At 55.6% G+C, this 14784-nt stretch overlaps 1 protein-coding gene across 3 annotated transcripts in view; it reads left to right on the top strand.

The window, feature by feature from the left end:
• Positions 1 to 14784, top strand: part of TTC7A (tetratricopeptide repeat domain 7A) — a 104970-nt gene that overhangs the window by 51177 nt on the left and 39009 nt on the right. For all 3 annotated transcript variants that reach the window (XM_081101156.1, XM_081101155.1, XM_081101154.1), the window contains 5 exons: positions 152 to 235; positions 3465 to 3569; positions 11407 to 11524; positions 12690 to 12747; positions 13825 to 13897. In XM_081101156.1, coding sequence (XP_080957282.1) covers positions 152 to 235; positions 3465 to 3569; positions 11407 to 11524; positions 12690 to 12747; positions 13825 to 13897 — 438 coding nt within the window. The remainder of the gene's footprint in view (positions 1 to 151; positions 236 to 3464; positions 3570 to 11406; positions 11525 to 12689; positions 12748 to 13824; positions 13898 to 14784) is intronic.

Genomic DNA, 14784 nt, shown 5'->3' with positions numbered 1-14784 from the left:
CATGGACGGGAAGCCCCTGAGGTTTTCTGACCGGCACCAAGCAGGCCTCCTGCGGTCTCTTGGGCCAGGGGCTGGGGCCGTGATGACCCTGGAGGGCGGGACGGGCTTGGTGTGCCTGGCAGAGAAGTGCTGACCGGCGTCCTCTCCCCAGTGCCTGGAGCGAGCCATGAAGTTTGCATGTGGAGAATTTCACCTTTGGTACCAGGTGGCCCTCTCCATGGTGGCGTGTGGAAAGGTAAGGCCCGGGCCCGGGGCTGCGCATCACCCTCGGGGCTCTGCTCTCCTCTGGGCCCTCCCAGAGGTGGGGATGGCATGCAGGACCCAGAAATGTTTGTCAGGCGGCCGATTTTCATCTCCAGGAGGGTGAGGGCACGGGAGGGCCACACACAGGCCCCTGTGCACGTGAATCCCGTGTGCACGTGTGAGTCTATGGCTGTGCTTTTCTCTGAGGGTGTGCGCGCGCGCAGGGAGCATCGCGGCACTTCCACAGTGAGCTGACGGGCAGACTGCACGAGTCAGGCGTGGGGAGTGGGTCCCAGCAAGGGGAACTGTGTTCCGTTTGGGCTGTGGCTGACTTCCTGCCCCCGAGCGTGGAGTCCGGGAGGCACCTGCTCGTGAACCTGGAGCTGACCGGATCCCGGGAGGACGGGCTGCATTTGCTCTCTGCCCTCCGAGCCCTGCTCCAGCACCCCTCGTTCTTCCTCTGATGAGAATCACACTTACATAAGCCCCTATTTTAAGTAGCGGCATGATAGGAAAAGCTTCCCGGGGCTGGGTACTGGGGCTGTTGGAACTGAGGCTGCTTCGAAGGCAGGAAGTAAGGTGGCATGAGCTCGCAGATCATTCCAAGAGCTGTAAACACCCAGGGCCCTTTCGTGGGGCTGAGGGAATTCCTCTCCCCCTCTGCCCCTGCCCGCCCATCTGTGCCACCTGCCATTTCTAGCCCTGCTCCGTCTCCGAGGAGGGCCCTCCTAGGCTGCCAGCGCCTCATGAATGCAGGGTGTACAGGCTGGGTCCTGGCAGGGAGAGGAAGGGAGAGCAGGTGCTGTAGCCTAGCCGGTGGGAAGTCCAGCCAAGAATCAAGTGGGAGCTTCTCTGCCCCTGCCCTGCTGGGCATTTGTCTTCCCAAGCCTCTCCCCGTCCCCCAACCCCCATCACATTGGCCACCCCACAGAGCACCCTAACATGACCTGATGTACCCCAGCTCTGTGCTCAGCAGGGTCTTGTCAGGGCTCAGGGAGACTTCAGAACAGAGATGAGGAGGGAGGAGTGGGGGCTGGGGCTTCCATGGAGCCTGGGCAGACAGTGCACGGGGCATGTGAGAGCTTCCTGCCTCCAGGGAACGGAGAAAATGCCTCCAGTTCTGTAATAGTGAGCGTGGCCCAGGAGATCCAGGGCCATACGGGTTCTCGCCTTCTGTGAGTCATGGACCCCTGTGAGATGCTGAGGAAAGCTGGGACCCCTCCTCAGGAAAAAGCACCGCCCACAAAGTTAGCTTTCATTTCTGGTTGCTCCCGGAGGCCCCAGTCTCGGAGAAGGTACGGGGCCTTCCACCTCCTCACTGAGAAGACCAGGCTCAGAGGGGCCCTGATGCAGCCTGGCTCATTCTAGGGTCCCAGGAGCTGGTGCCCGGCCCCGCTCCTTCACAGGAGCCAGGCGCACAGGAGAATGCACTTATGGTGGGTGCGAGGTGATTGGTGAGTTCCTCACACGAGGCCCCTCCAGCCGGGTTACACCCACCCGTGCGGCAGACGATTGTTCTGAACTCTCCACCTCCTCAGGAGCCCTGCCCAGAGATCGGTGGGCCTGGTTGGCCAGACCTCACCTTTTCTAAGACTCTGAGGTGGAAATCCAGGTTCTGTACCTGTGATTGTGCCAGAAAGGTCTTCCAGGAGGTGAGGCGGGCAGATAGAAAGGTACTGGCACTGCAGCCTGCAAGAAGAAAGTGAGTTCCATGGCATGATGTAGGTCGCTCTATCTTTTGGTCTCCTCAGCAGTCACGTTGGCTGCGTTGCTAGGTAACCAGTGTGACCAAAAAAAATGCCGGCTGCTCTGACTGCGGAGTCCTCAGATGGCTCCTTAAATAGCAGCGTTTTGTGGTCTGTGTGGGGGAGAATGTGAATGTGGAGGTCAGGGTTAGAGAACCCTGTGTTTCAAGGATGCACAGGTCAGCAACCAGGGAAGGAAGCCAAGGAAAGGCCTTGAAGCTCGCTAGGGTGTGTGGCCAGAGGGGCAGTGGTGCGGGTGCTGGGAATAGCTCACAGGGGAGGGTCTCGGGAGAGGTGGAGGGCCAGGCAACTCTGTCAAGCCCTTCAAAGCCTCTCTTGCTCCAGCCCACACAGGGCACCCTGTGCATCCTCAGCCTAACAAAGGCTGCCATCTGCTAGCACCCTCTTGTAGGTGGTCCTCTTGATTCCTGAGAGAGCAGTGGGGGAGAGTGGTGTTTTTCTTCTCTCTCCAGCCTTCCTGATAGCCAAGAGCCATGGCCTCTTCCCCTTCCCACAGTACAGGGCAGAGCAGGCGGTTGGCTGAGACACCTGGAATTGGCCTAATAAGCCTGAGCCCAGAGCCCGGGAAGTCACATCTGGGCCGAGAAAAGCTCAGCCTTTCTCTAAAGGGTCAGCGAATAGACAGTTTTGACTTTGCAGGCCAAATAGTTTCTGTGGGAACTACTCAATTCTGCCTTTGCATCGTGAAGGCAGCCACAGACAATACATACATGAATGGATGTGGCTGAGTTCCAATAAAACTTTATTTACAAAAGCAAGCTGAGGGCCACATTTGGCCCTTATACTTATAGCAATGCTTGGTCCATGGTGAGACCTAGATAAGTGTTGCTGGTGTTCTTCTCATTACTGTGATTAGTTATATCCCTGCCTCGCCCAGGATGCGCCCCCCTTGGGCCTCCATCCACCCGTGGCCATCCTCAGCAGGTCCAGTCTGAGTCCCTAGAGCCTTGGGACATCCCCAGATTCCTGTCTGGAGGTTCTCCCTGGCTCTGCCACCTTGGCTTCTCTCCTGCTAGTCTGTCAGCCTTTAGACTCCCACCCCACTCCCTACCACCGGCCCTGCCTCCAAGTCCCATGTGGTTTGGGCCTGATCTCATCATCTGCTAACCCAAGAGTTAGAAGTTTGAGACAGCCCCTTTCTACCTCTAAAATTTGTGTGGTTCACATCTGAATTCTTTTTAAAGAGCCTCCATCTGTTGTCACCTTAGCTGTTGTCATATCACTTCTGGGTAAGGATCACAGCTTCCATTCTCCAGGTGTGGAAACTGACGCCTAGGAGGGACTTGCCTGCCCACACTGCCTGGGCTCCTACTGGGCCCACGTCCTGGCTCTTGAGAGGAAAGGGATGCAGAGACAGGCCTGGCAATTTGGGAACTGCCCCCATTGTGCACAAGGTGCCCAGTCTGTTGCCACCTAGGGCTGCGCGTCATGGCGATGCCTGCTCTTTCTCTGCAGTCGGCCTACGCTGTGTCGCTGCTACGGGAGTGTGTGAAGCTGCGGCCCTCGGACCCCACCGTGCCCCTGATGGCCGCCAAAGTCTGCATCGGGTCCCTGCACTGGGTAAGTGAGCTGTGGGGGCAGGGTGGGCAGGGGCCAGGGCCCGGCGGCCTCCTGCGGGAGGATGATGGGGGGACATGCCCATCTTGCTGTGTATATGACGTTGATATAATGAAAACATATGGAGAGAGCTGGGTGGGTCAGGGAGGCTTCCTGCAGGAGGAGGTCTGGGACTAGGCTTGGAGGTCTGGGAGGGGTCCACACAGGCCAGCAGCAGGCCCTTCCCTCACAGCTTGCTTGCCCTTGCTCCATGATTAGCAGGGAAACCAATTCTTTCCAGAGAGACCGCTGGCATCCTGCACCCTAGAGGTAGAGCAGCCTTGGGATGTAGGTGGGATGTGGGTGCTGGCAGAAAGGAGGCACCCAGGCTGAGCAATGCAACAGCGGGTGGTGGTATGAGCTGGAAAACAAAGAGGGTGGGCTCGCCAACCCTTAGCTCACAGTCCTGTGTATTCCCAGGCTCCTGAGAGGGGCCCCAGTTCCATCACTAGGATGAAGCCCAAAATATCCACCTCGCTGAGGTGGGGCGGGGGAGGGCATCTGCGCTCCCAAAGGCTGCCAGCTCTGAGGTGGCTGTGGGTCCACCCAGCCAACGGCCGCCCTTGCCAGGAAGTCCTAAATTTAGGTCTTCCCGCCGTGGAGGAACTGTTTCCCTCAGCAGCATAATTACAGTAATTATGTGCATTCAGATTACATGGTAATAAAATTAGGATCAAATCAGTCCAAATTGAAATCAGATGAGTTAGGAGCAAAGGAATCAATGACAACATAAATAGAAAAGCCCAAAAGGCAACTTCAACATGCAGACTTGTCACCAGAATCAGGGAGGAGGGGAGTTGTTTAACCTCAGCTGAGAGCATATTTGGGTTAGGGGGCTGGTTTGAGCCTGGGTTTAAATCGGGTACAGGCTGGAGTGGGTCCTGTTGGAGGGCTGCGGGGTGGGGGGTCTCCTGGTGGCCTTCCCTGATCGAAACCTCACCTCTGTGGCTCCCTAAAGCCTCGCTTATACCTGCCGTGGACACGGAGCACATCTCATTGTAGTCATTAGTTTTTGATCGGCTGCTTCCTGCCTGCCCCCTACTGGAGATTGAGCCTGCAACACAGGCGTGTGCCCTTGACCAGAATCGAACCTGGTACCCTTCAGTCCCAGGCCGACGCTCTATCCACTGAACCAAACCAGCTAGGGCTCATCAGTGTTTCTTGAGGGAGGGAACTATCTCTCTTCCTTCCTGAAACCCCAGCCCAGAGCTGATGCCTGGTGCTTATTGGATGAATCCTACTTGCTAATGAGCACAGTACACGTGGCACCCAGTTCTGCCTTACATGGTACTTCTCTTCCCGATTAGACAGGGAGCTTCTTCACCTGCCGTGACTTACACCCTGAGTCCCCTTCCCCACACAGAACCCTGCACATACTAGGTGTTCACTACTGCCTTACAGAATGATGCCTGCCCCAGCTGGCCGGGAGGGACGGGTGTGGGAGGTCTGCATCTGGCTCAGTGGTGCTCCCTGCCTCCCTGGTTGTGCTGGGCCGAGAACAGAAACAGGCTGTTGGTAGCCAAGAGCAGCCCATTCTCAAGGAGGCCAGGAGAGGGGCAGCAGCACTCCCTGTTATCAAGGCTGTGAGCAGGAAGAATGGGTCTGACGGGGCACACAGCGGGCTGCTAGTACTTGGGACACAGCATGGATCCCGAAAGGTTTCTGACATCACCTTGTCCACTTTCTTCGTGGCCATTCTGGCTCACATCAGCCCCCAGCAGGCCCAGCCATGGTCCAGCCAAGCGCTGTTAGCAGGGGACAGAAATCTCCAGGTGGACAGTTTAGCCCAGGTTGCATAAAGGGAGGCTGAAACTGGGATATTTGAAAAACGAGTTGTGCTGGATGAAACCGGACTGGGTGGCCATGTGCCCAGAGGCGGAGCACCTGCTGTCCCCACGTCCTGTCCTTATGCCTGGAGCCAGTGTGGGATGTCCCAGGCTGGGTCTGGGTCTCAGGGCGGGTAGGGAGGGGACCAGGCAGAGGGATGGTCACGTGCTGGTTGATATGGGGTTTGCGGGAGGGGGGGGGTGTGCGGGGGGGAGGGTGGAAGCAGTTGGGGCAGCTATGGAATCAGGTGGGAGGCTTAGCCTGGCGCTCCCCTAGGTGACAGCTGTGTATGGCAATCTCCTGCTCTGGCACAGCCAGCATCTCACCAGGGTCTTCAGTCAGTGATTTGGGACAGGAGAAAAGGGAGATGTAAATATTTTTTTTAATATATTTTATTGATTTTTTACAGAGAGGAAGGGAGAGAGATAGTTAGAAACATCGATGAGAGAGAAACATCGATCAGCTGCCTCCTGCACATCTCCCACTGGGGATATGCCTCAACCAAGGTACATGCCCCTGACCGGAATCGAACCCGGGACCTTCCAGTCCGCAGGCCGACGCTCTATCCACTGAGCCAAACCGGTTTCGGCTGTAAATATTTTTTAATATCTCTTCAAACGCAATTATTTAAAAGTCATGCAATTTAAAAAGTTGACTTTTCTAGGAGGGTGGGAGATGGGGTGTGTATGTGTGCTGTGTGCCACACACAGAAAGAGAAGGGGAGGATGTTATGAAACAGAAAAGCAGGCCGTGCTCCTCTTGGGAAGGGTCTGGGGTAGTGTCTGGGGCCACTTCCCCTGAGGAGACTGTGGGGCGGCAGAAAGAGTGCAGGCTTTGGAGGCAGAGAGGGTAGGGTTCAAATTCCTGCCTGCCCACTGGGTGCTGTGTGACTTCAGGGGAGTAACGTGCCCTCGCTGTGCCTCATCCGTAGCCTGGAGCTGAGCAGTGTCTCCGCTCGGCACATTGCAGGTCCCTGGTAAATGGCAGCTATCCCTGTGCCAGCCTCTTGGACACAGAGCCTCTCAAAGGGATGTGCTTTTGTGGTTTTGCCTTCCCTTTCAGATTCAGGGGTGGGAAGATGGCTTCCGTGTGGATGAGGCGGCTCTCCTGCCATTCGCTGTGGGAATTCGGGAGAGTGCCTGCCCCTCTGGGGAAGACGCATTTTCAGTCTTTTTCGTAGAGCAGGTAACAGCAGCGCCTGGGCCTGTGGGACGGGCCTCGGGAGAAGCCCCGGTGCTGTTTAACAAGCTCTGCAGGCTCAGGAGTGACCCCTCTCTAGTTCCCAGGAAGGGAGGAGGCGGCGGAGATTCCAGGGGACAACCTCTTAGGCAGCCCTGGAGTCGGAAGGCGGCCTGAGCGTGAGCAGGGTGTGCAGCTGATGCCGGCCTTGTGTGGGGACCAAATTAGGACAGCTGGAGAGAGGCAGGAACTTGTCCGGTCACTTTTCTTACTCATGGAATGCAAAAGCCAAGGTTCAGCCCATATCCTTGAGGGCATCCTTTCCCCAAGGGTCAGAGAGGAGGAAAAGGAAGAGCCACGGAGGGCAGCAGTGGAGCAGGCAGCTCAGGGAGAGCCGGCTGTAGATCAGGAGACCTGGGTCGGAAACTCACTTCTGCCGCTTACTAACCCTGGGTGGTCCCCTAAGTTCCTGTGCCTCAGAACCTTGACGGTGAAACACCATCCCATCAGGTGGCCGCAGTACCGGGAAGGGTCAGGTGAGCGCTAATTCACTCGAATTGTGGAGGGCGAGGGTGCAAGGATCACACCTGGGTTTTGTGCAGTGACATGGCTGCTGTAGGTAAAGGATGTATTAAAAGCAGTGTATTGTTGGGAAGGGAACAGCTGAAAAGAACTTTGAAAACCCCTCAGCCTAGAAGTTTATTGATAAGCAAGGAGAGCCCAGTGCTGTAACCTGAGCAAATCGTGCAGAAGCAGGAGCCACCACTACAGAGCTACCGCTGTTGCTTTTAAGGCCACAGGAGGAAGCATCGGGAGATTGGAAAGGATCAATGAGGTCCTGGGTGGGGAGAAAATGGCTAGATGGGCAGCGGCTGGGGAGCTCAATCAACTATTTGTTTTTTCACAACCCAGGTTGACACCCGTTAGTGGGTTGTGAAATAGAACTCTTTAAAAAGTAGTTGAAATAGACGGTTAGAGAATAGGATAGAAAATATCCGAGTGTATTGCCCTCGGTTGGGGCGAGTGTTGTGACAAAGGGTAGATTAATGGTTACATGTCTGTGCGTCCTGGACCGTGGGCCGGCGTCAGTGGCCTCCCAAGGCTGTGGAGACCCAGCTTGTCCTGTGTAGAGTCACTCCTTTTCTGTGACTGAGTGAGGGTCGGGCCAGAGACAGAGGGCGGGCAGTCACGTCCCCTCTCTGGATTCAGGAGGGTCTTCGATGCCACTTCCTAATTGGTCACTGAGGTCACGTAGCGATAGGGGAGGATCTGCTCAGGTGGCACTGGCTACATCTATCAGGCTGAGATTTACAACATTTCTGGAAGGTTGAACTAATTGTAAATATAAAATTACAACTAATAATGCAGTCTGCATTCATGCAAGCTCTGCTCTGAGCATTCCCCATGACTCCATCTCATCCAGTCCTCTCAGGAACTCGATGGAGCAGTCAGTTCTCACCCCCCTTTCGCAGAAGAAGGAACTGAGGCACAGCCGAGTGAAGTGATGTGCCCAAGGTCGCCGTTCGTAAGCAGCCAAACCGGGATGTGAGCCCAGCAAGTGCGGCCCCAGAGTTTGTGTTCTTAGCTACTAGGCTGCCCTGCTTTCTGCGTGGAGAGCTCTTCATGGGTCTGAAGCTGACTCGGAACTTAGGTTGGGTTATAGGACTTGAGGACAAAGATGGAAAGGGCACATTTCAAGGGGTTTAGGAATCCCACTCTTGTCTTAGAATTGGGCATTATATATATATATATATATATATATATATATATATATATACTTTTTTTCTGTAAATATATATTGGTTTTTAATATATATTTTTTTATATTTAAAATACATATGTATTTGGGTGTTGTTTATCATATTGTATACGGTCATACTTAATAGACTGATAATATTTCTTTCCCCTCATAATCACTGCATTGGCTCTGCGTGTAAAGGCTGCTTTGTTTCTGGTAACAGAAATCAAAATAGTGTTGGCCGTGTAGGAAAATGGCACATTGAAGCCTTGTGAGTTTGATTTGAGATACATGCTGACACCATGCTTAGAGATCATGTTAAACTATGTGAATAAGACTGGCAAGTACTGGTGAAGAAAGGCCACTGGCCTGGGGGTCAGAGTGGGCCACAGGTGGACAAGCTAAGGATTGTGTTTTTAAAGCGAAAGGCTGGTGAGCTCTGTTCATCCAGAATATGTGTTTGAACTGGAGAGTAATTTTCCCTGTTGGCCAGACATTGCTGAGCCTTGTTCCCAGCACCCTTTCTACGTGGGTTGCAGGCGGTAGAAGCTGGCGTTGGCCGAGTGGACGGACATGGGCATGGGAAGTGTTTACACATGGAGTGCAGTAGGTTTCTGGATTCTTTTTATAACTTGTACTTGGTGGTTTATAAAAATAAGCCTGTTCCTTTTGCATGAGGCATAACGAGGCCTAAAGACAGTGTGTGAGATGAGCCGATCAGCAGTGGGGATATTAGGAAGGAGGAAAGGTGCTCTTTGCTCCCTAACCCTTCCCATGATGCCTGCTGCCTCCCCTCTCCCTGCCATGAGACCCCAGCCGCATGATTGCTTCTCTCTTGAAGCTGCCATAGTCCCAAGCAAGGCCCACACAGTGTAACCTTAATTAAGAGCCACCTTGTTCTGTGGGGTCTTGCCCTGCTTTGTGTGGCTCACAGAATCCCATGCCAGTTCACCAGGCATCCTGCCCCTTTGTCATTGGGCATCCCCAGTCGGGCCCAGCACAGAATGTGGTTTGTAGGGAGGAGCAGTTACAGTGGGGGTTGCAGCTCTGCATTTTGCAGATGAGGACCTTTGGGGCCAAGAAACTAAATGACTTTCTCAAGGCCCCATGGCTATCAGGTGCTGAGCCAGGGTCAGAGCTGGGGTTGGGGACTTGTCCACCAGTGTTCTTCTTGCAACCTGGTTCTGACTCCAGCAGACAGAGCTCAGCATCTCCAGCTGTAGGCACACCTGCCAGTTGGGGCTGGGCCGCCGGCAGCCGTGGGGTTTCCTGAGCTGCTGCCTCCCCCTGAGCCCCAACTCCTAGGGTCTGATGGTGTCAGAGGCCCAGCTCCCTGACTCCCTTGTTTTTTGTATGTTTAATTTATTTTTATTGATGTCAGAGAGGAAGGGAGAGGGAGTGAGAGATAGAAACATCGATGATGAGAAAGAATCATTGATTGGCTGCCTCCTGCACACACCACACTGGGGTTTGAGCCCACAACCCAGGCATGTGCCATGACCGGGAATCAACCGTGACCTCCTGATTCATAGGTCGATGCTTAACCACTGAGCCACGCTGGCCAGGCTCCCTTGTTTGTTTGTTTGTTTTTTAAAAAAATAAACCCAGCCTACCATCCTGGATGGAGGTGGCCCATTGCCCAAGCCAACAGCTTGAGCTCTACCACGAGGGCACTGGAGGGCTACCCTGGTCAGCATTTGTCAGGGGTGGTGGTTGGGCCACAGAGGGATTCAGCCCTCCCTCAGTCATTTCTATCTGGGCTCTCAGCTCACCCTCTCAGGTTCCCTTGTACGTGGGGCTTATTTTTCCCTCTCTGTTCACTGGCTGGGTTCTCTGCTCCGTCAGCCTTTTCCCTGCACGTGGTTCGCCACCGCTGTGCCCAAATGGTGGACTCAGCTCAACTCGCTTCTCCACGCTGATGGCCTCCGTCTCAGCATCTCAGCTCCATATTCCAGGGAGAGAGTCCATATGGCCAGTGCTCAGGCCACCAGATGCAGAGTTGCCCCTCTCCCAAGGGAGCGGGGTTGGGCCTGGCAGGGACAGGAGCGGGGCGGGCCACACTGGCTTGGGCGCCAGAAGCCAACTTAGGTTTGCCTCTTCTCCCTGGTTGGCTGACCTCATGGGCCTCTCCTGGGGGAAGACACCCCACACAGGGGACCTTGGGGTGGCAGTGGGCTTTGGCTATGATCTGTTAAGCCCCTTTACTATGGGTAGAACCCATCTTTGTTCCTGGTGACACGCACTTGGGTGCACTGCCATACCAGGCTTGTGCGCAGATGGCATTCCTGGGCCTGAAAGGAGGAAGGGGCATTTCTTGGAGGCCTGTGGGCTGGGAGTGGACATGGCCGAGGCCCCTGGCTGCCCCCTCCCCCCCTAACTGGCCTGACCATGTGGGTTGCCCAGAGGCTCTGGAGGCCTGCCTTGTGCATGCCCCTCTCTCTGTGTCACATGTTGTATATGATGGTACATGCACACGTGACCTGTGCCAATTGGTCCCTTTCCAACTGGAACAGGACAAAAACCACCCCAGGTCTTTGTCCCCTGAAAGCTTTGAGTTCTCTGTGTTGGGGAGCGAGCTCACAGGCACAGCAGATGCGGCAGCCTGACCACTCTGTGGGGTGGGCAGTGGCCCCCAGGCCCAGCCCAGACCCCTGTCTGTTCCCCCTGCCCTGGCTTCCTTCTGCTGAGCAGGGACAGACACAGGTACCTACAGAGGCCAGATGAGGAAAGGACCTGGCTCAGACTGGCCTGGGCCTGGGTCCATGCTCTCAGCAGAGCAAGTGATGGAAGACACAGGGCCCTGGGATGAGGGATGCTTTCTCTGAGCGAGGTAATGCCCTTGAGCACAGGCCCCTGGGTGGGTGGAGAGGTCCAGGGAGTCACTGGTAGAGGTAATAGCTTTGATCCACTCCGGCTGTGTGGCCTTGGACAAGCCACCCGGCCTCTGCCCACACATAAAGAATGACAGTTCTGAGTGATCGGGGCTAGTGACTGTGAGTGGCTTGCATGCCAGGGCCAGCAAAGCCCTCCCGGTGACCTTTGCCTCTCCTCTTTGCAGCTGGAGGAGGCAGAGTGCTTTGCCATGATGGTGATCGACCGTGGGGAGGAAGCTGGGGAGTTCCTCTCCAAGGCCTACCTGGCGCTGGGTCTCACCTACAGCCTGCAGGCCACTGACGGTGAGTGCCAGGGTCTCGGAGCCTCTTCTTGGGGTGACTCAGGCCTCCTAATGGCCTCTTGTTTCAGCAGTGTCTACCTCCCAATACACCCCCTTTGACTCCTCTGGGGTAGATGTGTGTACACACACACACACCCCTCAGTCCCATTGCCACTCCTTTGTCCACACTTCACACCTCTCAGAGATGCCTTCTTCATCAACCAGTTTTCCCACCCTTCAAGACCCAGCCCCAGCTCCTGGCAGAACTCATGCCAACCTCTGCCTCTGGGACCCTTTGTGGTACTGGCAGCTGTAGTGGCCCGCCAGCCCTGATCCCATATTCTAGTTCATTCTGGTTCACCTTTAACCTCAGCACTGCTGTAATCTTCTGGGGTCTTTTGAATCCCCCTCCATGCATAGTGTAGAGCTGGGTATACAGCAAGCGTTTAATAAATACTTGCACTTGGAGGAGGGGTTTCACTACTGCTACTCAGAGCCTAGCATTCGCTCTCCAACCCTGACAGCTCAGCATGTGTCCCCATGGATCAGGCAGCCACCTACTTCTGTATTCATGCGGCTTGAGAGAAAGGGAGCGATGGACGCCCCAGACTAAACCTGGGATGGGAATAGGCCCCTGAGAGTATAATAGAGGTTATGGGGTGGGGAGGGAGGGAGGGGAATTAGTGCTCTGTGGGTGTAGACTTTCTGTTAGGCATAATGAACAAGTTCTGGAGATGGATGGTGGTGGTGGTTACACACATTGTGAATGTACTTAATGCCACTGAGCTGTACACTTAAAATTTGTTAAAATAGCTAAGAAAGAAGCAGCAGCCTCATGGATAAGGAAGCCCAAGGAGGCATGTGGCCAGGATGGAAGTGGGAACCTCTTTCTCCAAGCTCAGGCCTTTGAGAGGGTCAGGTTGGCACAGGTGACAAAGAAGGCAGTGGAGTGGAAGGGCCTGGTGTGCCAAGAACCATGCCAGGGGGCTGGGGTCAGGTGGACACCCCACACCCTCCCCCAGTAACCAGGGCAGTGGGTGGCATCAGTGGAGGCTGTTGGAGTGCCAGCATTTGCCAGACGGGGCCCGATGCGGCCTCTCCTGCAGAGAGTGTGTGCCCTGGGGTGGAGCAGGGCTGGTCACACCCTCAACACCCCCTCATGGCTGTCTCCATCCTGTCTTCCGCAGCGACTCTGAAATGCAGGCAGGATGAGTTGCACCGGAAAGCACTGCAGACGCTGGAGAGGTAAGGGGGCCCGAATTGCACAGGGGCACAGGTACCAGTGCGCATGTTTGACCTCAGTGGGCCCTCTGGTGTAGATGGAGCAAAGGTTTCTGTCCCCATTTTATTGACCAGGAAACCAAGGCTCTGAGAGCTCACGCATGAAGCAGAGACAGGCCTTTGGGGTTGGGTGGGCGGTGGGGCCTTTCAACACTGGTGGACACCCCCCGCCCTACCACCGGGCTGAGCCTCAGCCCTCCTGAGCTCAGGTTTCTAAAATGGGAATAATAACCCATTATTGTTGTGATGACTACCTGAGATAAAGCAGGAAAAGCACCTTGCACAGTGCCTTACCTGTGCAAAAAGGTGCCTTACCGTAGCCAAAAATTCAATGGCTATGAGGACTCCCCGTCCATAGTCCTCCCAGAGATTTCCTGGCAGCCACGGGGTCAGGAATGTGCGGGTGGGGAGGTGGAGAGGGGAGGCAGAGAAGACCTTCCCCCAGCAGCAGCCTCCCCTCCCTCAGACCCATCCTTGCTGAGCTCCTGTCTCCACACAGCCTTGGCCCCTGACCTCCCCCCCACTCCTTCCTCAGAGCCCTGTGTGTCTGATCCCCGACCCCCCTAGCGCTGATGTGGAAGCTTCTGGGTACGGACTCCTTGTGCCAGCTTCCCTGGAAAATGCAGCACACTTACCTCCCCCTGGGCAGGTTGTTCCCGAGCCCAGGGAGACCAGAGAGTCCCATCCTGGGCGCCAGGATAGGGAGACATTTTCTTCCTTTCTCTGCCGCCTCTTCATTCCTGAGGCTTCTTGCCCAGAGAGGCTGTTCCCAGCGCCTCCACCCTCAGGAAGGTGTTTCCTTCTGTCCTACGGTGGAGAGGGCAGGCTCCAGGCTCTGTATAAGACCACCGCAGGGCCCCAGCCAGGTCAGCAGCTGCCTCTACCGGTGGCTTTCTGCCCAAGCCATCACCTGCCGGCTGGGCACCTTTCCAAGCAGACCCCCTGGTGTAGACGGGGCACACGTGGCATGCTGGATGCCTGTGTCAGACACTGGTTGCTCGACCCTTGGTGACTGACTTGGTGCTCCCTTTCCGCATACAGAGCCCAGCAGCTGGCGCCTGGCGACCCACAGGTCATCCTCTATGTCTCCCTGCAGCTGGCCCTCGTCCGACAGGTGGGTTCCTAACCCCCAGGTCTCTGGGGGCTGCTGACCTTTTCCTGGCACCATTGCTTTTACCAGCTGTGTGACCCTTTGCAAGTGACTTGACCTCTCTGAGCCTCTATTTCCTTACCTGTTGCGGGAGCACCTTCAAACTCCACCTCAGAGGGACCTAGTAAGGATCAAGTCAGAGAATGTGGTACAGCCCCTGACCCAAGGGGGTCGACAGGGGCATTGGGAATATGTAGCACACAGAAAGAGAAGGGTCCTCGCCATAAGAGTCAGGGTGCAGCGGGGGGGGGGGGGGGGGGGGGGAAGCCAGGCCAAGGCAGGGTTGAGGGAAAGCAAACAGCAACCTGACAAGCCCAGGTAAACAGTTCAGTGAGCCAACTGGAGATGAGACCAGAAGCCAGGAGTTGACACAGACAGTAAGACCAGCCTCCAGGCCAGTGGGCACGGCTCCACGTACCCCTGGACGAGGCCCTTGACACCTCCCTGCCACTCTCTCCTGGAGCACGGACAGCGAGATGCCTGGGACCACTTTATCTTCAGTCTCTGTAGAAGAACCGGTGCTTTTCTTGCCATCAAACTTGGGATAGACCTTGGGTGATGTGTTTTTGGATATCTTTAATTTTCAGCCACCTCTGATGAATGGCAGCTATTCTCTCAGAGAGATGGCTGGGCCAGCCCAGTGGACCCTGGCACCCAGTGTTCTTGGGGACCCCAGATCTTGGTAGCATCAGTGGGTCAAGGACCCCTAAATGGACTCTAAGCTGTCCCCTGGCCTGCCTGGGTCTCAGGCTCACTGGCCTGTTCTGCCCAGAGCACGTATTGCTACCCGAGCAGTGAAGGCTGTGGGTGTGGCTCCAGCCCAGGATGGTGGGGTCCACTCTGGAGAATCA

The sequence above is a fragment of the Myotis nattereri genome (genome assembly GCF_964212035.1).
Source record: "Myotis nattereri genome assembly, chromosome: 10".
NCBI lineage: Eukaryota > Metazoa > Chordata > Mammalia > Chiroptera > Vespertilionidae > Myotis > Myotis nattereri.
The sequence above is the reverse complement of the archived record's forward strand: the minus strand, read 5'-3'. Positions and strand labels throughout refer to the sequence as shown.